Source organism: Cervus canadensis, chromosome 31 (assembly GCF_019320065.1).
Source record: "Cervus canadensis isolate Bull #8, Minnesota chromosome 31, ASM1932006v1, whole genome shotgun sequence".
NCBI lineage: Eukaryota > Metazoa > Chordata > Mammalia > Artiodactyla > Cervidae > Cervus > Cervus canadensis.
The window spans coordinates 767734-793938 of NC_057416.1; the positions used below are offsets into that span (position 1 = coordinate 767734).

A 26205-nucleotide genomic window follows, 5' to 3' on the forward strand; every position below is an offset into this window, starting at 1 on the left:
GGAAGCCGCTTGCTCGTCTCTGGCCTGGCTCTGACAGGGTGTGCAGGGAGCTGCCCGGCCTTTGGGGCTGGAGGACGGGTTTCTGGGAGAGGCTTCCTCTTTCCTGTGGGGCAGCTTTCAGAAGGTCCACTCTTTCCCTGGAAGTGAGCACGATGTCTCTGGAGGACCGGGCGGCTCTGCTGCCTCCCTGGAGTGTGACTGATCAGCTGGCAGATGAGGCTCTGACTGTGGGACACCAGGCGGAGAGGTGGACAGGAGCCAGTGCTGGGCGCATAGAGCTGCAGGATCGTCCTGGCCCTGAGGCTGGGCCTGCGTACCCGTGCCCATGGGGACCGTCACCATTACACAAGTACACAGTGATAGACACTAAGTGAGCTTCACAGAGGACATGCGGAGTGGGGTCCCAGACTTCTGCCAGAGCGTGTAGTGTCTGGAACTGCAGGCTGTGCATCCACTGCATGTGAGCTGTGGCGGAGGTTGGGGATAGCGAGTGTCGAGGGGCTGTAGGTCTGAAGGCCAAGCCTCAGCCCCTGAGCATGACTCAGTGCAGAGGGCAGTGATGCTGGTCCCAGGTGTGTCATTCAGTAATGGAGGTGGGGACCGCCTGCCCTGACGGATGCACAGTGGTCCGTCAGCTTTCTTCCCAGGGAGGAAGGAGACAGCAGAGGGTAACCGAGTTGGTGGGAGGAAGAGTCAGGTGCAGGAGAGATGAGGAAAACCAGTTTGTGACAAAGAAAATGTAGTGTCATTGGAGAAGGCAGTTTAGAACCCAATTTGCTGGTAATGAGATGCCTATGACATTTCAATTAAATCTATAATTACAGAGTAATATGTTATAAATGAATGAATAGAAACAGATGGAATTAAACCAACTCCGTGCCCTTGCACTTGATGCTAAAGAGATTCCATCAAAGTGGTGATAAAGATGGGCATAAGAGATTATCTGTCAGATGCCATGCAAGACCTAAACTTCTAAACTGGGCTGAGAAATCAGATTGAGGTCATACCACTCAGCTTTGGAGTACGTGAACAACTGAATCTGTGACACAGTTCAGATTGCACTAACAAGTGTGTGCGCATCCACCTGCCAATGCAGGAGACCTGGGTTCAGTCGCTGGGTCGGGAAGATTCCCCTGGAGCAGGGAATGGCAACCCACTCCAGTATTCTTGCCTGGAGAATCCCATGGACAGAGCAGCCTGGTGGGCTGTGGTCCATGAGGTTGCAAAGAGTCGAACACGACTGAGACACTGACACTAACTTACATTCTTAAACCTTTATTAGATGGTCTCATTCTCTAAACGTGGGCACTCGCTGTTAAACGAGCACCTCTGATGTGATGCCCAGAGGAAAAATGTTAAATTCTGATTGGAATTGATAATATGTATACTGAATCTTTTTCACCTCAGTGTGTGATATTTAAAAGAATACCCCACTGGGAACAAGCTCTACTTCCTCACCTTGTCTGTGGATATGAGGAAGGCGATTGGTTAATTGAGGTTTTTGGAAAATGGGGAAGATGCCAACTTGGCTGCAGGGATTCAGTGAGGATTGGCTGATCCCTCTGTGTGTTATCAGGGATGAGATAAAAGAAGGAGAACGTGTGTGTGATCTCTCTGTTCCATTGTGCTTTGCCGTGACCTCTTCTTAGCTATCATAGAAGATGCCCTTATTTTAGTGCTATTTTGAATCAAGATTGTCTTGGGACTTCCCTAGAAGTCCAGTGGTTAGGACTCTGCACTTCCATTGCAGGGACAAGAGTTCAGTCCCTGGCTGGAGAACTAAGATCCGACAGTCCACGTAACCTGGCCAAAAAAGAAAAAAAAAAAAAAAAAAAAAGACCTTTTAACCAACTAAATAGAGTTTGAAATTTATACAATTTTATCATCTTATTAAAGGATCAAGAGCACAAACATATATGATCTGCTGTTCCTATTATCACATACGTATCTTGGTGGTTTATAGTCCTTTTTAGAAGGCAAAAAAGAACTGAGGTATTTTGGGATGGTCAGTTGAAATTACTTGGATACCATCAATTAGGTAAAGAGTAACTGGTGTAATGTTTATACTTATGTGCATATGATGTAATTAAGCAAATGTTATTTTGTGATTTGGAAAGTAGATTCTTATAATTTCATCTGTTTCTTTCTTAGGGAAAATATATAAAGTATAAACATGAACCATGCTCTGCTTTCCATTCTTGAAGTGTGCAAGAGTTCTTAAAACATTCTTTTCAACACTAAATAATAAAAATGGAAAGTTTTTACATTAAAATTATACAGTGTCGTTTTAAAGGAGGTTTAGGGCATAAAAAACCTCCTGATGTGGCTGGTTGGACCCTCCTCTGGTGCCTGCTCTGCAACCTGAACCTTTTCCCTCTGGGACTCAGGGCCCAGTTGGGGGGATCCTCTGCCCCCCAGCTCTGAGCACTCAGAAGAGCCAGGGCTCTGAGGATCCTTCCCACACCCACCAAGGTATCCACACTTTTCTGGCCAACCCAGCCCAGGATGCCTCTTGTCCTTCTTGGGGGCTGCCTGCCTGTCCACCTTCTGGAGCCCAGAGGCTAGACTTGGGGTGCTTGGAGTGTGAAGGATGCAGGGAGCAGGTGGTTAAAAAAAGGCCATTTGAAGGCAGTCGTCACTTGAAAGACAAAGCACATTGAATTATGAATGGTGACCTCTTGTTAAAATCAATCTAGAGGAGAAGCCAGAAGAGAACTTAGAAAAAACTCTGGTACATCTTTGAAGGCAGATTTCACATTTCATCTGTAAAGTAAAGCATATGCCATGAAAAAGGAAGAATTTCAGAATAGAATTTAGTTTTGTTTCCCATTAGAATCAGAGGCAGTGAAAAGTCGGGTGGATGGAATTAATATGACTGAAGTAGTTACTGGCTCAGAGGCATGGCACACAGGCTGAGTACATGCTTTGGCCCCAGAGACCACGCTTGTTTTTTGTCATTTCTTGAGGTTTAAGATGTTTCTGTCAATGTTCTGGAGCCTTTACATGGATAATAAGGGCTTAGTCTTTATAACCACCTCAAGGGTAAGTCCTGTTATTATCTCCAGTTTACTGATAAGCAAACAAGTGCACAGAGGATGTGTTATTAGTAAAGAATGGATCCTGGGTTCAGACCTCTGCTTCAGATCCTGTGTTTTTAACAAATATTCCATATGGGACACCTATAAAATAAGGATACATAGTTATGTAAAAGTACCAATTAGAAATATTACAATAGCCCTTGAGATAAAAACTTGGTAGATAGTCATAGATCAAGCATAGCTGAAAAAACAATTAGTGCACTGCAAGATCAAGCTGAAGAAATTTCCTAGAGTTAAGCACAAAAACAGAGAACATGAGAAAACACAGTTTTGCAGTTGCTGCTAAGTTGCTTCAATTGTGTCCGACTCTGTGCGACCCCATAAGACAGCATCCCACCAGACTCCGCTGTCCCTGGGATTCTCCAGGCAAGAACACTGGAGTGGGTTGCCATTTCCTTCTCCAATGCATGAAAGTGAAAAGTGAAAGTGAAGACGCCTAGTCGTGTCCGACTCTTTGCGACCCAATGGACTGCAGCCTACCAGGCTCCTCCGTCCATGGGATTTTCCAGGCAAGAGTACTGGAGTGGGTTGCCACTGCTTTCTCCCAGTTTCGCAGTAGACAGATCCAAAAGACAAAAATGCATCTAATGGAAAAGCTGAAGAAGGGAATTACAGGAAAAAAGTGGTTAATCGATATTTCTGATCAAATGGCTGATACTTCTCCAAACTGAGGAAAATTGTTTTCAGAGAGAAAAATTGAACCACCTGTGAGGTGGGAATAAAGGCAAACAAAACCTGTCATTGTGAAACACCACAGACTCTGGGATCAAGACAGAATCTCAAGAGACATGGTCAAGGAAACAGAAATTGCTTAAAGATTGACAGGATATGCCTCAACAGCAATACAGGTGTCTGGAGATGTCTGTTAAACTTTTTGAATTCCACCTTCAGTATTGACAGTGAAATAAAGATGTTTTCAGGCATACAAGGACTTGGAAAGTTGACCACATAGAGACCATGTTGAGAGGAAAACAGGGGCATGTTTTTGAGAGTGAGGAAAAAAGAACCCAGAAAGATGCAAGCAAAAACACCAAAGACACATTTATGAGTATTGATTTTAGAGTAAGGGGTGCATTTTCTCTGTTTTATAAGCAGCCATATTTGGTATTCACGTAACACCAGACACCAGGTGGTATCAGAGAAGGTGTGGTCTGGAGGGAGAAGGCAACACTTGGAGGAAGGTGAGGGCATATGAAAGGTCTTTTTTTTGTTCAAGAGGATGTTAGAGGTACTGATTCATTGATAGTTTTGCTAGAAAAATATGTGTATAATTACATGCATTAGAACTTTAAGGGAGAAATAAAATATATAGGTACAAAAAAGTAGAATGAAAGTTCTATGTCCAATAATAATGCAGAAAAAAAAGTACAAAGGAAAACATAACATGAACTATCAGAACAAAATAAGTCCCAGTTTGTCAGTAATCACAATAAATACGAATGGAAAAAACTCAAACATTAAAAATAGGAAGTTCCCTGGTGGCGCAGTTAGTGGTTAAGATTCTGGGCTTTCACTGCCATAGCTTGAGTTCAGTCCTGGTTAGGGAACTGAGATCCTGAAAGATACATGGCATGGCCAAAGAGAAAAACCAGACTCTCAGAGTAAATTAAATACAACACACAGTTCTGTGATGTGTACAAGAACATGCAAAAAGTGTACTGAGAATAAATATACTTGTGGCAAGATTAGTAGAGAATAAAAGGAAATTCAAGAATACAAAGAGTTAGGGATGAAAAGAGAACCATATGATAATTTGTAGGAAGTTTTGCAGAGAAGTTAGAAAATCAAGATGAAATGTTTGGTTTTCTTGGTGAATATAAGTGTCATAAATTGACTCAATGAAAATTAGAAAATGTGACTGGAACAGTAACCATGGGAAAATTAGTTTTTGATAAATGTATTTTTATGAAGGGCTTCCCAGGTGGCACAGTGTTAAAGAATCTGCCTGCAGTGCAGGAGACAAAGGCAGCGTGGGTTCGATCCCTGGGTCAGGAAGATCTCCTGGAGAAGGAAATGGCAACCCACTCCAGTATTCTTGCTTGGGAAATCCCAAGGACAGAGGAGCCTGGTGGGCTACAGTCCATGGGGTTGCAGAGTCAAACACAACTTAGTGACTGAGCATACATACATGCACTTTTATAAAAGGCACTGACTCAACTTCAAAGGTAAATTCTACAAAAACTTTTTGGAAGTGATAATACTATGTTATCTAAACTATTTCAGGAAAATGAGTATCACCCTTTTTAATGAATAATTCCATAATTTAGTAATGAATCAGAAAAGGGCTAATTTCAATTGAGACTAAATATAAATTTCATAAACATACTATTAGCACATTGAAATAACTGTTTATTAAATATGACCAGGCTTTGTTCCATAAATGTAAGATTATTTCAATAATAGAATCTCTGTTGTAGGAATGCATGAGATGAACATGTAAAAAGAGATAAAATACAGTTATATCAGTAGATACTGAAAGACCTTGAAATAATACAGCAGTCATTTATGATAAATTCTAGGTGAAGGAGTGATGGGAGGGACCTTTCTCAATAGGAATGAGAGTATGATTAGAAACCACAGCAAATATGGTTGTCCCAAGGAAATATTAAATATAGAACAAAGTAACATTGCCACAATGATCTGTTAGTCCATAGTCCCCAACTAGAAACTGGGGTTTCTAGTTAAGTTTATATGGGAAAATAAAATTGGTAAAATATTAGAAATCAAGACTTAGTTTCAGTGAAAAAGGGAAGATGTTATACAAAATCTATTTTATATTATTATACAAAATATTATATTTTGTATAAGGGAAGATATTTGTATATTTTGTATAAGGGAAGATATTTGTATATTTTGTATAAGGGAAGATATTATACAAAATTTGAGCATACAAAACTTGTATAAAAGTCCTTGTACTGTATGTGATAAAATGATGTTGTTTTTAATAGCATTTTACCCATAGAAATTCTTTCAGAATTGAGGTTAATAAACAACAAGGTCCTATAGTATCAGAAACTATATTCAATAACCTATAATAAACCAATAATGGAAAGGAATATGAAAAAAAATTTTTTAAAGCAACATTAAAGAAATTTAAATTCAATCCTCTTAAGCCCTGCTGTTGTTTTATCAACTAAGTTTAAGAAATAGTCTAAATCCTTTTATCATTTCAACCACCTTCACAGCATCTTCACCAGGAGTAGATTCCATCTCAAGAAGCCACCCTCTTTGCTCATTCATAAGAAGCAACTCCTCATCCTTCAGGTTTCATCATGAGATGCAGCACTTCAGTCCCATCTTCAGACTCCACTTCTGATTCTAGTTCTCTTGCCGTTTCCACCGCATCTGCAGTTCCTTCCTCTACTGAGGTCTTGGACCTCCGCAAAGTCATCCATGAGGGTTGGAACCAACTTCTTCCAAACTCTTGTTAGTGTTGATATGTTGTCCCCTTCCCATGAACCACGACTGTTCTTAATGGCACTGAGAATCATGAATTCTTTCCAGTAGGTTTTCAATGGACTTGATTTGATTGCCCAGGCCCATCAGAGAAATCAGGGCCTATGGCATACAGTTTTAGCCTTTAATGAAATGTGTTTCTTAAATAATAAGACTTGAAAGTAGTAATTCCTCCTTGATCCGTGGACTGCAGAATGGATATTGTGTCAACAGCCATGAAAACAACATTCATCTCATTGTTCTTCTCCATCAGAGCTCCTGGGTGGCCAGGGACATTGTCAGTGAGTGGAATAATTTGAAAGGAATATTTTTTTCTGAGCAATAGGTCTTAATGCATTCATGTATGCTTAGTCGCTCAGTCGTGTCCAACTCTTTCTGATCCCATGGGCCATAATCCGCCAGGCTCCTCTGGCCATAGGATTCTCCAGACAAAAATACTGGAGTGGGTTGCCATTTCCTACTCCAATAGGTCTTAATGGTGGGCTGCAGATATTCAGCTAACCATGTTGTAAACAGATGTGCTGTCATCCGGGCTTCGTTGTTCCATTTACAGAGCACAGGCAGAGTAGATTTAGCATAATCCTAAAAGCCCTAGGATTTTCAGATGGTCAAGGAGCACTGGCTTCAACTTAAGAGTCACCAGCTGCATTAGCTCCTAACAAGAGGGTCGGTCTGTCTTGTGAAGCACTGAACCCAGGCATTGATTTCTCCTCTCTTGCTCTGAAGGTCCTAGATGGCATCTTCTTCCAATAGAAGGCTGTCTCATCTACGCTGAAAGTCTGTTGTTAGTGTAGCGCTTTCATTTATGATCTCAGCTAGGCTTTCCGGATAACACTGAAACTTCTGCATCAGCACTTGCTACTTCACTTTGTGCTTTTGTGTCATGGGAACGGCTTCTTTCCTTAAATCTAACCTCCCTCTGGGAGCTTCAGGCTTTTCTCCTACAGCTTCCTTGTCTGTCTCAACCTTCATGGAGTTGAAGAGTCAGGGGCTTGCTCTGGATGAGGCTTTGGCTTGAGGGAATGTTGTGACTGCTTTGATCTTCTAACCAGACACTAAAACTTTCTCCACATAAGCAATAAGGCTCTTTTGCTTTCTTACCATTTGTGTGTTCACTGGAATAGGACTTGTAATTTCCTTATAGAATTTTGCCTTCACATCTTGGCCAAGTGTTTGGTACAAGAGGCCTAACTTTCAGCCTCTCTCAGCTTTTGACCTGCCTTCCTCTCTAAACTTGGCCATTTTTTAGCTTTTGATTTAAAATGAGAGATGTGCAACTCTTCTTTTCACTTGAATGCTTAGTGGACCTTGTAGAGTTATTAAGTGGTTTTGGTTCATCTTGCTGCATCTTGGGTGACAGGGAGCTGAGGAGAGGGAGAGCTGGGGTGGCTGGTCAGTGAAGCAGTCAGAACACACATTTTGTAGTCAAGTTCCTGTGTTATATACAGGGACAGTTCGTGCATGGCCCCCATGCCCTCAATTGCAATAGTAACATCAAAGGTCACCAGTCACAGATCACCATAACAAATACCATAATAATGAAAAAGCATGAAATATTGTTAGAATCACCAAAATGTGACACAGAGACACAGAGTGAGCAAATGCTATTGGGAAAATGTTACCCACAGACTCACTTGATGCAGTGTTGTCACAAGCCTTCAATTTGTAGAAAACACAGTCTCTGTGAAATTCACTTAAGAGCATTAACAGGAGGTCTGCCTAACTCTGGACTGAGATGGAGAACTCTTAATGATACAGTGAGTGAATACAAGGACAGACTGTCAATTCTGGAAAGATAGGGCATTTTACCATTAAATAACTTGAAATTAAAATATACTATGTAGATTGACAGTCATAAGTGTGTTAACTGGTTACCACGAACCAGGGCTGGATTTGAACCAGTTTGTGTGTTGTAATTAGGGTTTGCGGAGAGTGTTTGCTAAAGTGAGAAGTGGCTCATTGTCTCACCTTTTTAGGACTGTACTTTTGAAAGTCAGTACATGACATTAGTAGCATGTGCTCAGACTGACGCTTAATCAGAGGTTTTGCTGACAAGACACGATTTTCAGCAGACGGTACAACGCTCAGTTCTCCTGGATTTGTGGAAACTAACCTGATGTGCCTCGTGGGCCAGCATTTGTGATCCTATGAGCTCAGCATGAAAAAGACACAGCACACTTTTATGTGATGTTATAAACAAGTCTCCTCAAAGATGTGTGTTCCTCTTTCATCTGATTCATTTTGGGGAAACAGTAAAGCCATGTATTGGTAAATGCAGTGAAGAAAGGAGCAGAGGTTTTATAATTTATCAAGGTGTATGAACTAGCACCTGTTTAAAATATGCAGGGCTCAGGTTTATCTGGGGATAGCATTTTTTTTCCTGGAAATAAAATGATCAGTTATTAATATTCCCTGGGACTGTCCTTTTGTTTCTTGGAATCTGCCTGGTTCTTTGCAGAACCAGTCTAAGTTCAAAAATGTTGCTTTTGTCCTCAGGTTATATGAGGAATCATCACTCCTGATTTAAAGTACGACTTTATTATTTCTCTTTGGTTGAATACTTTGAAGTTGGGAAAGCTATTCATCATAACCTCAAACCCAGTTTGGGAATAGAAATACTTGCATAATGTCCACGTGCTGTGGGTGCCTGCAGGGTTCTCTGTTCCCTGGTTTTATTTAAAAATACCTGGTGTTATTTTTTATATACAGTGTCTCTGCCTACTTAGTTCTCGCCATACTGCTGTTCTAGAGGGATTTAATTATTGCTCAGTGCCATTTTTTTTAATGTACTTTCCATATGTTTCTTTTTCCATGGGGAGGTTATTTACCCCTTTTTTTTATCATGTTTTCCCCATTTCTATCCATTCCTCATCATAGGCCTTCCCACCATCCGAGGCCCGGCCGTAGCAGCCCAGGTTCCCAGCAGCTGCCCTCGATCGCCCGGCCTGCGCCGGCTCTGCCGCCATGGGGACCGCTCAGGTACTGTGTGCCCGTCCGTGCTCTGGCTGCGTGGGCATCGGTGGGGGGTGCCAGGGATAGTGTTGCTGGAGGTGATCGAGGGATGGAGGTGATGCAGGGCATGCAGGGGACGGAATTGAGGGGAGTAAGGACCCAGGGGGTGAGTGCAGGTGCTGCGGCAGCCTCCCAGCTCCCCATGGAGAATTTTCTGGCTCAGATGGAGGTGGGTCTGTAAGCGACTCACAAACGCGGCACTTGTATGCTTGGTTGGGAAGCTGGGAGGGGCCTCTGGAGACCTAGGGGACGAGCATGAGATGAGGTCCGGGCTCTGGTCCTCCTAGCATCACCTGTCACGTGAGCTGCCACATGTGAGCTGGGAGAAGGGTCTGTGGACACATGCGCAAGGGCTTCTCTGGGGGACTGAGTGACCTTCCCAGGCTTGTGAAGTGCTTTCACGTGCTTTTGGTGGTGGCCGTGCTTGTGGGGAGGGGGGCAGGAAGTCCCTCAGCTGATGATGAGCCAGAGGCATAGTCAGGGGCCTTCTGCTGCTGCTCACTCATAAAACCCCTCCTAAAACCCCCAGGGCCCTGTGTGCTCAGGACACCCCAGGAGGGCCACACCTGCTCACCCCTCTCTGCTCACATTTGGAGGGTATTCGGGAGCAGAGATGTGGCCTTTCACCTTCCCTGATGCCAATAAATAAAATACTCAGTTGAAGCCTTTATAGAGAGTGACTTCATTTGATTTTTCAAGGCAAGATGCGGCAATTTATAGTGTATCATTCTTTACTGCAGGGGAGATTTAAGTGTGAAATATGGTCAGATTTCCGGTGGGCCCTTGTCCCTGCCCCCTGATGACCTTCTCCCGCCCCTTCTCTCCCATCTTGGGTCTCACCTGGTGACACCCCACACGTCTGCACCTTGTGCATAACACCTCCTTTTGTCATTCCAGTAATCTCAGGAGACGATGCTGATGTGGAGTGTCAGGCTCCATAGCCAGGACGCGGTTGCTTTTTGTTGGGAGTTTCATGTAACAGCCTTGAGGAGACCAAGCTGTTTCATTCTCTCTTTTTAAAAAACTACTTCCCCCTCTGGTTTAGCAAAGACAAGGCATGATGCCTCTTCAGTGCTCTCATCAACTCTTCAGTCAAACACCCTGCAGCCCATGAGACGCAACTGCACATTTTCCCTGTAGATTGGGTAGGGTGCTTAACTGCAAAGAAGAGAATTCACTCTGGCTCATGTGAACAAAACGACTTCATTAAAAGAGATGCTTGGCACGTCATGGGCCTCTAGACGGACCTGGACAGAGAGGATCTGCACGAGGCCACCAGGGGACGCTGGGGGGACCCGTACAGGAGCCCCTTCTTGGGGTGTTCATCCCACTTCGGGGCAGGGCCTGGGCCCGGACGTGGGGTCCTGCCTGCATCTCACTGCGGGGAAGGCTGGAAAGCCCCTTTGTTGTTGTCTGTGCTCCTCTTGCCCTTGGAGAGGGGTCGACCCCAGAGACGAGAGTATCAGTGGTGTAGGAAGTGCTTCCCGGGCGCCGGGCCCCAGTCCACTCCATGGTCCCTCTGCTTGTCCCCATGCAGCCACAGTACTTGCTGTTTTCAATGCACTGTCCTGTATGAAATGGAAACACACTTGCTTTTGTCCCCCAACGGGGTCCCCTGGTCTCACTCGTCGCAAGGTCTCACTCCTGGTCAAAGGTCTGGAGACAGAGTTCAGCCTGACCCACCTGCTGTGTGATGACTGCAGCCAACACAGCCTTGCAGACACTGGTACGGGTTGCTCAGATTGTTTTAGTTTTCATTGTAAATATATACGTGACAAGAAAAGCTGGGGGAAGGGATGATGGGTGCTCTGGTCTCTGGGGAGCTCCTGTCCCCCTCCCTGCTCCACGCTCCCTTGGTCCCAGGGCCAGCAGCTCTGCTCGCCTGAGAACCTGACCTTCCCGGCACCGGTGAGTGATACTCTTCATCCTTCAGAGGCCTGAGCTCGGGTGGTTCTGCCCATGTGGGTCTTTGCAGGCCCCAGGAGCTCTTCCAGTGGATGCATGGTGCCAGTGGGGGACTCAGAGGACCTCTGGTCTGACCCTCTTCTTTCTCTCATGGTAGGAGCTCCACTGTGCCCTGAGACTGCGGGTCCACAGGCATCCTTGCTGCCCGTCAGTCAGCAGCCGAGTCTCTCCCAACTTCACCACCCGACCCAGTCTCCAGGGGCATCCCCGGGCCTCCACGGAGAGCTCACTCCTTGCTGGATGGTCCTCCCTGGGGACCCGGATGCCTAACATAGCAGACTGCAATGTCCTGGGGACAGGAGCAGGCCTGCAGGGAGCTGGGCTCCTCTGGCCACAGGAGGGGTGTCATGCCTGGCCGTGGTCCATGGCAGGTCCAAATCCTGGAGGAACAGGCTTCTCGGGACAAATTCCAGCCGGCACATGGCCTGGGAGGGGCTGCACAGCGCCTGCCCCCCAGGGTGACCCCAGAGTGACTTGTGACCACCCTCTGCTGCCTCTGCCATTAGCGTGGGGGTTCCCACCCGCACCCCTGGGAGAGCAGCAGCCTTGCCTTGGATTTACGTGCAGAATCGCTGAGAAGGGCAGTTTTTGTCAGATTCTGCCTTTAAGCAAAACTCTGAATTGTAGGGCTAATGTTTAAAAGGAAAGGAAATGTAGGGCTAATGTTTAAAAGGAGCTCATCACTGTTATTGCTGTTTGGGTCAGATAATTCTCGGGGCGGGGCTGTCCTGTTTGCGGTCGGAGGCAGGCAGCGTTCTGCACCCACCACCACCCCCCACTGCTGCCAGGACCTTCCTGCTTCCCCAGAGATGGCACCAGACACAGCTGGACACTGCCAGATACCCAGGGAGAGGGAGCCCCAAGCCTGCTAGAACACCTTAGGCATTATTAGGTTCAGTGGCCTCAAGCTGTTGTCTACAAGACCTTTATCATCCATAGAATCAGAGATGGTGTCATCTCTCTCATCTGCATGTTGTTAACCTCAGTCTTCTCTCCTTCCTCAGTCTCAGATTTGTCAATTTTATTGATCTTACTGAACCAGATTCTGGTTTTTAATGGTTTTTGTTGTTGTTTTTTATCCTGTTTACTGACGACTTTCTCTATTTTTCTTTTTATTTCATTTCTACTTACATTGGTTTTCAGTTGCTCTTTTTCAGTTTGTTTAAAGGTCAGAACTGAAGTCAGTGACTTCAGACTTTCCCCTTTCCTGATAGAGGCACTGAGATATACCCTTCCTGGGTGTGGGACGGTTTCGTCTTTCTATAAATAGTCTCGACAAATGTTTAAGTTACTTAGACACATGTGTTTTTTTGCTGGGTAGGATGTCATGACCCCACTATCTGGACCTGTTTGTGGCGGCGGTGCCCACCTGCTGCCTGGATGCTGCCCCGCCGCTCACTCTGATTCCATCCATCTTCCTCATTCAGTTTAGTCGCTCAGTCATGTCCAACTCTTTGTGACCGCATGGACTGCAACACGCCAGGCCTCCCTGTTCATCACCAACTCCCAGAGCTTGCTCAAACTCATGTCCATTGAGTTGGTGATGCCATTCAACCATCTTAGCCTCTGTCATCCCCTTCTCCTCCTGCCTTCAGTCTTTGCCCGCATCAGGGTCCTTTCCAGTCAGTCAGTTCTTCACATCAGGTGGGCAAAGTACTGGAGCTTCAGCTTCAGCATCAGTCCTTCCAATGAAAGACTGATTCCCTTTAGGATAGACTGGTTGGATCTCCTTGCAGTCCAAGGGACTCTCAAGAGTCTTCTCCAGCACCACAGTTCAAAAGCATCAATTCTCTGGCACTCACCCTTCTTTATGGTCTAACTCTTAGATTTGTACATGACCACTGGAAAAACCAGAGACTTCCCTGGTGGTCCAGTGGTTAAGCTTCTGCTCTCCAAATGCAGGGGGTAGGTGTTCAATCCCTGGGTGGGAACTAAGAGTTATTTATTGGACTTCCCTGGTGGCTCAGATGGTAAAGCATCTGCCTACAATGCTGGAGACCCAGGTTCAATCCCTTGGTTGGGAAGATACCCTGGAGAAGGAAATGGCAACCCACTCCAGTACTCTTGCCTGGAAAATCCCATAGACAGAGGATCCTGGTAGGCCCCAGTTCATGGGGTTGCAGAGTTGGACACAACTGAGCGACTTCACTTTCACTTCACTGGAAAAACCATAGCTTTGACCACATGGACCTTTGTTGGCAAAGTAATATGTCTGCTTTTTAATATGTAATCTATGTTTGTCATAGCTTTTCTTCCAAGGAGCAAGCGTATTTTAATTTCAAGGCTACAGTCACCATCTGCAGTGATTTTGGAGCCCAAAAGAATAAAGTCTCTCACTGTTTACATTGTTTCCGCATCTATTTGCCATTAAGTGATGGGACCGGATGCCATGATCTTAGTTTTTTGAATGTTGAGTTTTAAGTCAGCTTTTTCACACTTTGTCTTTTACCTTCATCAAGAGGCTTTTTAGTTCCTCTTCGCTTTCTGCCATAAGGGTAGTATCATCTGCATATCTGAGGTTATTGATATTTCTCTCAGAAATCTTGATTCCAGCTTGTGCTTCCTCCAGCCCAGCGTTTCTCTGCATATAAGTTAAATAAGCAGGGTGACAATATACAGCCTTGACGTACTCCTTTCCTGATTTGGGACCAGTCTGTTGTTCCATGTCCGGTTCTAACTGGTGCTTCTTGACTGGCATACAGATTTCTCAGGAGGCAGGTCCGGTGGCCTGGTATTTCTATCTCTTGAAAAATTTTCCACAGTTTGTTGTGATCCACACAATCAAAGGCTTTGGCATAGTCAATAAAGCAGAGGTAGATGTTTTTTTGGAACTCTCTTGCTTTTTGGATGATCCAATGGATATTGGCAATTTGATCTGTGCTTCCTCTATCTTTTCTAAATCCAGCTTGAACATTTGGAAGCTCATGGATCAGGTACTGTTGAAACCTGACTTGGAGAATTTTGAGCACTTTGCTAGCATGTGAGGGTAGTTTGAGCATTCTTTGGCATTGCTTTTCTTTGGAACTGGAATGAAACTGACCTTTTCCAGTCCTGTGGCCATTGCTGAGTTTTCCAAATTTGCTGGCATATTGAGTGCAGCACTTTCACAGCATCATCTTTTAGGATTTGAAATAGCTCAACTGGAATTCCATCACATCCAGTAGCTTTGTTCGTAGTGATGCTTCTTAAGGCCCACTTGACTTCACATTCCAGGATGTCTGGCTCTAGGTGAGTGATCACACCATCGTGGTTATCTGGGTCATGAAGATCTTTATTGTATAGTTCTTCTGTGTATTCTTGCCACCTCTTCTTAATATCTTCTGCTTCTATTAGGCCCATATCATTTCTGTCCTTTATTGTGCCCATCTTTGCATGAAATGTTCCCTTGGTATCTCTAATTTTCTTGAAGAGATCTCTAGTCTTTCCCATTCTACTGTTTTCCTTTATTTCTTTGCATTGATCACTGAGGAAGGCTTTCTTATCTCTCCTTGCTGTTCTTTGGAACTCTGCATTCAGATGGGTATATCTTTCATTTTCTCCTTTGCTTTTCACATCTCTTCCTTTCATAGTTATTTGTAAGGCCTCCTCAGACAACCATTTTGCCTTTTTGCATTTCTTTTTTGGGGGATGGTCTTGCTCCCTGTCTCCTGTACAATGTCATGAACCTCTGTCCATAGTTCTTCAGGCACTCTGTCTATCAGATCTAATCCCTTGAATCTCTGTGTCACTTCCACTTCAGGATCCCCTTGTTTTTGTTGTCTGGTAGTATAGTTTTGTTTTCCAGCGATGTTTAGGATATGTTCCTAGTTTTCTGCTGCTGTTATCTACATGGCTTTGGGGAAGGAGAGAGACTCGTGTACCCTCACCCCCCACCCCCGCCTCTGCTCCATATTTCTCATGCCCTCTTTGTTCTCTCTCATTAGAGACCTGGGGAGGCTGTTCCAACCCCACTGAGGCGGGGGCCTCAGTCTCCCCTTATATCCATGATTCTCAAATGGGTCACCTTTGCCCTCATGGGACGTTGGCAATGTCCAGATGGAATTTTTGTTTTTATAGCTGGGGGGAGGGTGCTAGTGGCATTGAGGGGGTTGAGGCCACGATGCTGTCAACTGTCTTGCAGTGCCCCCCAAGAAAAATGACCTGTGTGGACACCAGCAGGCAAGGCGGTCAAACCCTGCTTCACTTTCATGGCCTAACCTGTGGTACTTAGGCATCCCCAAGGGTTTGAATAAGAAGCCTAAGGGAATCATATCCTAATGTGCAACTGTTTCTCTTCGGTGTGCGAATTTTGCATGGGGGATCTCAGGACGCTAAATGGTGCAGGTTTGCATGCAAACTCATTCAAGTGGACCATATTGAAAATACGCATTTGCACTTTTCGGGATGACTGTAAACTATCTGAAACAATCTGCTGAAGTTATTCAGATGGCTATTATTTCATGGGTATAGTGGTTCAGTGTGAGCAGTTGTACGTGTGGTCCTCACGTGGGTAATTACTATGATTGCATCCCTCACACCAAGATTCAAACAGTATTTACATGGGGCTTCCTGGGTGGCTCATATGGTAAAGAATCTGTGCAGTGCAAGAGACCTGGCTTTGATTCCTGGGTCAGGATGATCTGCTGGACAAGGGAATGGCAACTCATTCCAGTATTCTTGCCTAGATAGTTCCATGGACAGAACCTGGGGGTTATAGTCCACGAGGGTCTCAAAGAGTCAGACATGACTGAGTGACTAACATATAGTGTGTTCAAAGAAGGAAACAAACAGGCTACATTTTGATATTCTGTGTCATTTAGAATGAGATAAATTATAGAAAGAGTTAGCCCTGCTTCCAGTCAAGCCACAATAATTACAAATTCAGACCCCTAGTTTATTTTGCAGAAGAAAATTCACTTTCCTAAGGATAACTACAAATAGATCTGTGTTTCTCAGAGACACAGGTGTATAGAAAGAGAAACAAAATAGTACCCATTTATGTCCTACGTGTCTATATATGATAGATTTGTGCTTTGAGAAGCAGCCATCTAGTAAGTGTTACTTATTGTCACAAGGTGAAGAGTCCAGTTTTTAGAAATCCCTTTGATTTCTTAAAATGCCTTATTTTGACAAAGCTAGTTTTTACCTTATCAAACTGAGGAGACCACTTTGGTTTTGTTGTCTGTGGGGCTGAACCCCGTAGTGGGTTCTCCCACTTGCTTCTCCCTCAGCAGCAGGAAGACCGGGAGGCCACTGGTGTCACCTGTTGTGTATCTGGAGAATCCCACGTCTCATGCTGCAGAATGAAATGCAGGTGGAGTGTGCAAAAGTAATGAGATTGCCCTGGCTCAGAGGCGGCAGTGACTCCCCCTTGACTGTGGCCAGGCTCCTTTCCCCACTTCCTCTCAGCCCCTGAGTGAGGGGCCTCGGTCTCCTCATGTCTGCGATTAGGTAACACTTCTCTGTGAAGAGTCCTGAGCATAGCATGGGGAGTGTCCATTGCTTTAATAAGTAAGTACTTTAAACTGTTTTAGTTCACTTTATATTAAAAATAAACCACACAAATTATTTGTGAAAATACCTTCTCTCTGGCTACTTCAGAGATTCACTTGTGAACACTGTAATTTTAAGTTTTGTTAAGTTAGTTGTCTCTTCTCTTTTTAAAAATCCTACAAGCACTCTATCTTACCATGGAGAGATTAGCATGAATAAAACAAGATTAAAAGATGGTCATTGTAGATGTGTTCATGTTCTATGTCCTCACACATGTGTATATCCATAGTATAGACTAATAAAATTATGTCAGTTGTTTTAATAATAGTTTAACAAATTAATATAGTATATTATGGCAACTCTCCTAGTCAATAAAAATATTTTAAAATATTTATTTTTATTGAGTCATAATTAACATACAATATTATATTAGTTTCAAGTGTACAGTATAGTGATTTAGCATCATTACATATCATGAAATGATCACCATGACAAAACCAATCCTCACCGTACAAAGTTGTTAAAATATTATTGACTGTGTTCCCTATGCTGAACCTCCTAACCCTGTGACTGAGTTTATAAGTGGAATTTTGTATCTTTTAATCTCCTTTTCCTATTCTGTTCATCCTCCCATCCTGTCCCTTCTGGCAACTACCAGTTTTTTCTCTTTATCTATAAATGTTTCTGTTTTATGTTTGTCTTCATTTTTAGATTCCATGTGTAAGTCAGATCATGGGCTTCCCAGGTGGTGCTAGTGGTAAAGAACCTGCCTGGCAGTGCAGAAGACGAGAGAGACACAGGTTGAATCCCTGGGTCAGGAAGATCCCCTGGAGAAGGGCACAGCAACCCACTCCAGTATTCATGCCTGGAGACTCCCATGGACTGAGGAGCCTGACAGGCTATGGTCCACAGAGTCGCAAAGAGTCTGACACAACTGAAGTGACTTAGCACGTATGCATAAGTCAGATCATACGGCATTTGTCTTTCTCTATCTGACTTATTTCACTTAGCATAATACCTCCAGGTCCATCCTTGCTGCCATAAAGGGCAGGATTTCTTTCTTTCTCATGACTGAGTAATATTCTTTTGTATATGTCATTTTCAGCTGGGTGGGCTGGTTATGTCCGCTGAGGTCTTCGCATACATGGTGCACTTTGTAGCTATTAAAATGTTTTTATCCACAGATGAATACCATTAAATTGGCACACCTCAACTGATGTAGCCAGTCTGTCAAGTTGAAAATGATGTCTAATCATCTGGTAATATAAATAAAGATTGGACTAATTACCTCTATTCAGTTACTTATTTCCTTAGAATAAATTTTTGGTCTTAGCATGTTTCAAAAGATATGAACATTTTAAACGTTTTCAGTGTCTATTTCAGAAAAGTACACCTATTTGCCTTCCCACTAAAATTATATACAACAGTATTTGCTTTTAAAACCCTCTTTATAATTGCTGATTTGACAGATGACAGTTGTAATTGACAATTTCATTTATTACTTAGGTTAGTGGTTCTGTTGAATATGTTTTTTCCTTTCCCCTCTTTTCTGTGTGCGAATTGCATGGTTGGGTATTTAACTCTTTTCATGTATTTATGATGGTGAAGGACAGGGAATCCTGGTGTGCTGCAGTCCATGGGGTCACAACGAGGTGCACACGACTTAGCAACTGAACAGCAACAAATGATCCAAATATTGTTTGCTTCTCAGATTGCTATGTGAGTTTCAATTTTTATAGTTTATGATTGAAGCGTAGTTGATTTACAATATTGTGTTAATTTCAGGTGTAGCAAAATGATTCAGTTACGTGTATATATATATAATAAATTTTAGATTATTTTCTATTCTTGGTAGTTATAAGGTACTGAATATAGTTCTCTGTGCTTTACAGTACGTCTTTGTTGTCTGTCTTTTTAAAAATGGTAGTGTTCATGTGTTAATCCCAAGTTCCTAGTGTACCTCTCCCCCTCCCTTTCCCTTTTGGTAACCACGAGTTTGTTTTTTATGTCTGTGAGCCTATTTCTGTTCTGTATGTAGATTTATTTTTATTAATTTTTAGATTCTACATATAAGGGATATCATGTGATATTTGTCTGTCTTTGTCTGACTTCAGTTAGTATGACAATCTCTAGGTCCATTCATGTTGCTGCAAATGGCATTATTTCATTTTTTTATAGTTGAGTGGTATTCAGCTGTATATATACCACATATTTTTTTGTCTTGATGAAAGTGAAAGAGGAGAGTGAAAAAGTTGGCTTAAAGCTCAACATTCAGGAAACTAAGATCATGGCATCCAGTCCCATCACTTCATGGGCAATAGACAGGGAAACAGTAGAAGCAGTGGCAGACTTTATTTTTCTGGGCTCCAAAGTCACTGCAGATGGTGGTTGAAACAATGAAATTAAAAGACGCTTACTCCTTCAAAGGAAGGTTATGACCAACCTAGACAGCATATTAAAAAGCAGAGACATTACTTTGCCAACAAAGATCCATCTAGTCAAGGCTGTGGTTTTTCCAGTGGTAATGTGTGGATGTGAGAGTTGGACTATAAAGAAAGCTGAGCACTGGAGAATTGATGCTTTTGAACTGTGGTGTTGGAGAAGACTCATGCGAGTCCCTTGGTCTTCAAGGAGATCCAACAAGTCCATCCTAAAGATCAGTCCTGGGTGTTCATTGGAAGGACTGATGTTGACGCTGAAACTCCAATACTTTGGCTACCTGATGCGAAGAGCTGACTCATTTGAAAAGACCCTGATGCTGGGAAAGACTGAGGGCAGGAGGAGAAGGGTTCGACAGAGGATGAGGTGGTTGGATGGCATCATCGACTCGATGGACATGGGTTTGGGTGGACTCTGGGAGTTGGTGATGGACAAGGAGGCCTGGCGTGCTGCGGTTCATGGGGTCACAAAGAGTCAGATACAATTGAGCGACTGAACTGAACTGATTCTTTTGTCTGTTGATGGTTGACTTTATAATTGTTTTATATGCAAGAAGTGAATTTTTTCACAGTCATATCTAGGAATGTATTTCTTTATGATCTCAGACTTTGCTGTCATGCTTAAAAAGCCTTCCTTTGCCAAAATTTGCATAAATATTCAGCTATATTTTACTTTAATGTTTTTGTTTATTTTTCTGCATTCAGATCTTTAATTCTGAATTTGTTGCAGTTTCTGTGTAAGTAAAGGCCGAGCGCGTGTCTGGCGCTCGTTGGCCAGTGAGCTGCTGTGCTGTCGTTTGCTGAGAAACAATACCGTTGCTCTTTCCAGGGTTGGGTTATCTCTGTATTTTGGTAAAATGCTAGTTGGGGTCATGCTTGGTCTCTGTTACTCCTCCTTCCCACTTACTTCTGATGGTAAACCTTTATGTTAAAGCTTTTTTTTCTTTTATTTTTGAAGTGTCTGTTGGAGTAGTAAGAGCTCCGTGTTGTGTGAGAATGCGGGCTAGAGTGCCTGCAGAGTCTCTGCTGATGCATATGTATGCATCTGAAAAGTGATCCTGATGAACGTATCTGCTGGGCTACATTGAGACACAGGCTTAGAGAGCAGATTTGTGGACACAGTGGGATGGGGGAAGGATAGAGAGTGGGACGAATTGAGAGAGTAGCAGGGAAATATACACTTTACCATATGTAAAATTGACAGCCAGTGGGAGTTTGCCATATGACCTGGTGCTCGTTGTCGTCCTAGAGGGGTGGGATGGGGTGGCAGGTGGGAGGGGGCTTCAAGAGGGAGGGGACACACACACACACACACACACACACACCTGATTCACGTTGATGTATGGCAGAAACCAATGCAACATTGTAAAGCAGTTATCCTCCAACTGAGAATTAAGAAAAAATAACAGTCTCTGATGATCCCTAAATGAAGTGTTTTTGGAGAAACACTGTGGAATTGGGATAAAAGAAATGGCCCAGAAGGAGCAATGGAGAGGGGGCTCTGGGCCTGAGTCAGTTCCTTGGGGGTGAAATGACATCTTCAGGGCACCTGTTTCCTCAGACTCTGCATATTAGCACTTCATCCAACTTTGAGATTTATGGAAACACAGTGGCAAATCCAGTAAGCATCTCTGAGGGCACTTTGCCATCCCAGGAGCAGGACTGGGAAGTAGATTTGTTAGCTGGTTCTTCCTGCTACATTCAATGGGCATTTTGTTTTTCTAGTGGTACCTGTGTAGAGTGTGTAGGTATTTGCAAGTGATATCAGGTAGCAGTGACATTGCTCAGGTATCCATGGAATTGTGGAGTTGACATAGTGCCCTTATCCTGAGAGATTCAGATGACCTCAAACTTGTTGGCTTAAACAGTACACATTCATCACTACAGAGTCTGTAGGTTGGGGATCTGGCATTGTCTCTCTGGACTAACACCAGGGCATCCACAGGGTAGGTCCTCGGAAGCTTTTAGTGGACAGTCCAGACCTCACATCTCCAGCTTCCGGAGGTGCCATGCGGTTCTGGGTTCCTGTCCCCCCTCAAATCCAGAAACACTGGGGAGTCTCCCTGTGGGTCCCTGTCTCTGTCCTCTGCTCTTAGGGATACATTTGATGATTTGGCATTATCTGTTTATCCCAGCATATTATTTAGTTCTGTCTGCTAAGCCCCTTTTCTGTGCCAGGCACATATACAAGAGTTCTGGAGACCAGGGCATAGGTTTCTTTGGGGCCATAATTATGCTGTCATGATGCTTATTTCTAATTTAAATTTATATTTATCTTTCATCTTTAGAGATTTTATTTTTACCATGAATTTGAGCAAAATTCCTACATTTCCGGGAAAAAAAATAGTTGGAAAATAAGTTTCTCATCTTCTATTTGTATGTCAGAGCATGACAAGTAAGATGAGCTCCTTCACCATTTGTAAAGCAGTGAAAAAATTATTAGCTGAGGCTGTAGTCCCTCAGCAGGACCCGGGTTTGTGACTTCACCACCAGTGCAGAGGACTTGCCCTCTTATTTGATGTGTATAACTGTAATTAAGATGTTGCCTTGATTAAACATGAACTAACGCAGTCAGTCTCTCCCATCTGGAAGCTTCCACAAACCTCCTATCCTTATCCATCAGAGGGCAGACAGAATGAAAAACACAATCACAGAAAACTAACCAAACTGAGCACATGGATCACAGCCTTGTCTAACTCAGTGAAACTATGAGCCATGCTGTGTAGGGCTACCCAAGACAGATGGGTCATGGTGGTTAGTTCTGATGAAACGTAGTGCAGTGGAGAAGGGAATGGCGAACTACTTCAGGATTCTTGCCTTGAGGACCCCATGAACAGTATCAAAATGCAAAAAGATATGGCGCTGAAAGAGGAGCTCCCTGGGTTGGTAGGTGCCCAACATGCTACTGGAGCAGAGTGGAGAAATAACTCCAGAAAGAATGAAGAGATGGAGCCAAAGCAAAAACAATGCCCAGTTGTGGATGTGACTGGTGATGGAAGCAAAGTCCAATGCTATAAAGAAAAATATTGCATAGGAACCTGAAACGTTAGGTCCATGAATCAAGGCAAATTGGAAGTGGTCAAACAGGAGATAGTGAGAGTGAACTTCGATATTTTAGGAATCTTTGAACTAAAATGGACTGGAATGAGCAAATTTAATTCAGATAACCATTATATCAACAAAGGTCCATCTGGTCAAAACTATGGTTTTCCAGTAGTCATGTATGGATGTGAGAGTTGGACTATAAAGAAAGCTGAGTGCCAAAGAATTGATGCTTTTGAACTGTGATGTTTAGAGAAGACTTTTAAGAGTCCCTTGGACTGCAGGGACATCAAACCAGTCAGTCCTAAAGGAAATCAGTCCTGAATATTCATTGGAAGGGCTGATGGTGAAGCTCCAATACTTTGACCACCTGATGTGAAGAACTGACTGACTGGAAAAGACCCTGATGCTGGGAAAGATTGAAGGCAGGAGGAGAAGGGGATGACAAAGGATGAGATGGTTGGGTGGCATCACTGATTCAATGGACATGAGTTTGAGCAAGCCCAGGGAGTTGGTGATGAATGGGGGAAGCCTGGAGTGCTGCAGTCCATGGGGTCGCAAAGAGCTGGACATGACTAAGCAACTAAAATGAACTACTTCTGTGGGCAAGAATCCCTTAGGAGAAATGGAGTAGCCCTCATAGTCAACAAGAGAGTCTGAAATGCAGTACTTGGATGCAGTCTTAAAAATGACGGAATGATCTCTATTTGTTTCCAAGGTAAACCATTCAATATCACAGTAATTCAAGTCTTTGCCCCAAGCACTAATGCTGAAGAAGCTGAAGTTGAATGGTTCTCTGATGACCTACAAGACCTTTAAGAACTAACACCAAAAAAGATATCCTTTTCATCATCGGGGACTGGAATGCAAAAGTAGGTAGTGAAGAGATACGTGGAGTAACGGGCAGGTTTGGCCTTGGAGTACGAAATGAAGCAGGGTAAGGCTAACAGTTTTGCCAAGAGAACACACTGGTCATAGCAAACACCATCTTCCAATAACACAAGAGACGACTCTACACATGGATGTCACCAGATGGTCAGTACCGAAATCAGATTGATTATATTCTTTACAGCCAAAGGTGGAGAAGCTCTATGCAGTCAGCAAAAACAAGACTGGGAGCTGACTGTGGCTCAGATCCTGAACTCCTTATTGCCAAATTCAGACTTAAACTGAAGGAAGTAAGGAAAACCGCTAGACCTCTCAGGACTGACCTAAATCAAATCCCTTATACGGTGGAGGTTAAAAATAGCTGATAGACAGAATGCCTGATGAACTATGGACGAGATTTGTGACATTGTACAGGAGGCAGTTATCAAGACCATCCCCAAGAAAAAGAAATGCAAAAAGGCAAAATGGTTGTCTGAGGAGACCTTACAAATAGCTGAGAAAAGAAGAGAAACTAAAGGCAAAGAAGAAAAGGAAAGATATACCCATCTGAGCACAGAGTTCCAAAGAATAGCAAGGAGAGATAAGAAAGCCTTCCTCAGTGATCAATGCAAAGAAATAGAGGAACACAATAGAATGAGAAAGACTAGAGAGCTCTTCAAGAAAATTACAGATACCAAGGGAATACTTCTTGCAAAGATGGGCACGATAAAGGACAGAAATGATATGGACCTAACAGAAGCAGAAGATATTAAGAAGAGGTGGCAAGAATTCACTGAAGAACTATACAATAAAGATCTTCATGACCCAGATAACCACGATGGTGTGATCACTTACCTAGAACCAGATGTCCTCAAGTGTAAAGTCAAGTGGGCCTCAGGAAGCATCACTACAAACAAAGCTAGTGGAGGTTATGGAATTCCAGGTGAGCTATTTCAAATCCTAAAAGATGATGCTGTGAAAGTGCTGCACTCAGTATGCCAGCAAATTTGGAAATCTTAGCAGTGGCCACAGGACTGGAAAAGGTCAGTTTTCATTCCAATCCCTAAGAAATACAATGCCAAAGAATGTTCAAACTACTGCACAATTACACTCATCATACACACTGGCAAAGTAATGCTCAAAATTCTCGAAGTCAGGCTTCAACAGTACGTAAACCATGAAATTCTAGGTGTTCAAGCTAGATTTGGAAAAGACAGAGGAAGCACAGATCAAATTGCCAACATCTGTTGAATCATAGAAAAAGCAAGAGAATTCCAGAAAAACATCTGCTTTATTTATTACGCTAAAGCCTTTGACTGTGTGGACCACAACAAACTGTGGAACATTCTTCAGGAGATGGGAATACCAGAACACCTGACCTGCCTCCTGAGAAATCTGTATGCAGGTCAAGAAGCAACAATTAGAATTGGACATGGACCAGTGTAGTGGTTCCAGATCAGGAAAGGAGTACCTCAAGGCTGTATATTGCCACCCTGCTTATTTAACTTATATGCAGAGTACCTCATGCAAAATGCCAGGCTGGATGTAGCACAAACTGGAATCAATATTGCTGGCAGAAATATCAGTAACCTCAGCTCTGCAGATGACACCACTCTTAATGGCAGAAAGCTAAGAGGAACTAAAAAGCCTCTTGATGAAAGTGAAAGAGAAGAGTGAAAAGTTGGTTTAAAATTCAACATTCAGAAAACAAAGCTCATGGCGTCAGGTCCCATCACTTGATGGCAAATAGATGAGGAAGCAATGGATACAGTGACAGACTTTATTTTCCTGGACTTTGAAATCACTGCTGATGGTGACTGCAGGCATGAAATTAAAAGATGCTTGCTCCTTGGAAGAAAAGCTGTGACCAACCTCAGTTCAGTTCAGTCGCTCAGTCATGTCTGACTGCGACCCCATGAACTGCAGCACTCCAGGCCTCCCTGTCCATCACCAACTCCTGGAGTTTACCCAAACTCACATCCATTGAGTTGGCGATGCCATCCAGTCGTCTCATCCTCTTGTCATCCCCTTCTCCTCCTGCCCTCAATCTTTCCCAGCATCAGAGTCTTTTCAAATGAGTTGGCTTTTCACATGAGGAGGCCAAAGTATTAAGAGTTTCAGCTTCAGCATCAGTCCTTCCAATGAACACCCCAGACTGATCTCCTTTAGGATGGACTGGTTGGATTTCCTTGCAGTCCAACAGACTCTCAAGAGTCTTCTCCAACACCACAGTTCAAAAGCATCAATTCTTTGGAACTCAGCTTTTTTATGGTCCAACTCTCAGATTTGTACATGACTACTGGAAAAACCATACCTTTGACTAGATGGACTTTTGTTGGCAAAATAATGTCTCTGCTTTTTAAGCTCTTCTAGAAAAGGCAGAGGAATCAGAGATCAAATTGCTAACATCCACTGGATCATCTAAAAGCAAGAGAGTTCCAGAAAAACATCTTTTTCTGCTTTATTTACTATGCCAAAGCTTTTGACTGTGTGGACCACAATAAACTGTGGAAAATTCTGGAAGAGTTTCAAAAGCATCAGTTCAAAAGCACAATTCAAAAGCATCAGTTCTTCAGCACTCACCTTTCTTTACAGTCCAACTCTCACACCCATACATAACTACTGGAAAAACCATAGCCTTGACTAGATGGACCTTTGTTGACAAAGTAATGTCTCTGCTTTTAAATAGGCTGTCTAGGTTGGTCATAACTTCCCTTTGAAGGAGTAACCATCTTTTAATTTCATGGCTGCAGTCACTATCTGCAGTGATTTTGGAGCCCAAGAAAATAAAGTCAGCCACTGTTTCCACTGTTTCCCCGTCTATTTGCCATGAAGTGATGGGACCGGATACCATG

The 26205-nt window shown here is 43.4% G+C and overlaps 1 protein-coding gene across 1 annotated transcript in view; it reads left to right on the forward strand.

The window, feature by feature from the left end:
• The window catches only part of DLGAP2 (DLG associated protein 2), a 590155-nt gene that overhangs the window by 92878 nt on the left and 471072 nt on the right, over nucleotides 1-26205 (forward strand). The window contains exon 2 of the mRNA XM_043454559.1: nucleotides 9432-9533. Within this exon, the coding sequence (XP_043310494.1) occupies nucleotides 9519-9533 (15 nt within the window). The 5' untranslated portion in view covers nucleotides 9432-9518. The remainder of the gene's footprint in view (nucleotides 1-9431; nucleotides 9534-26205) is intronic.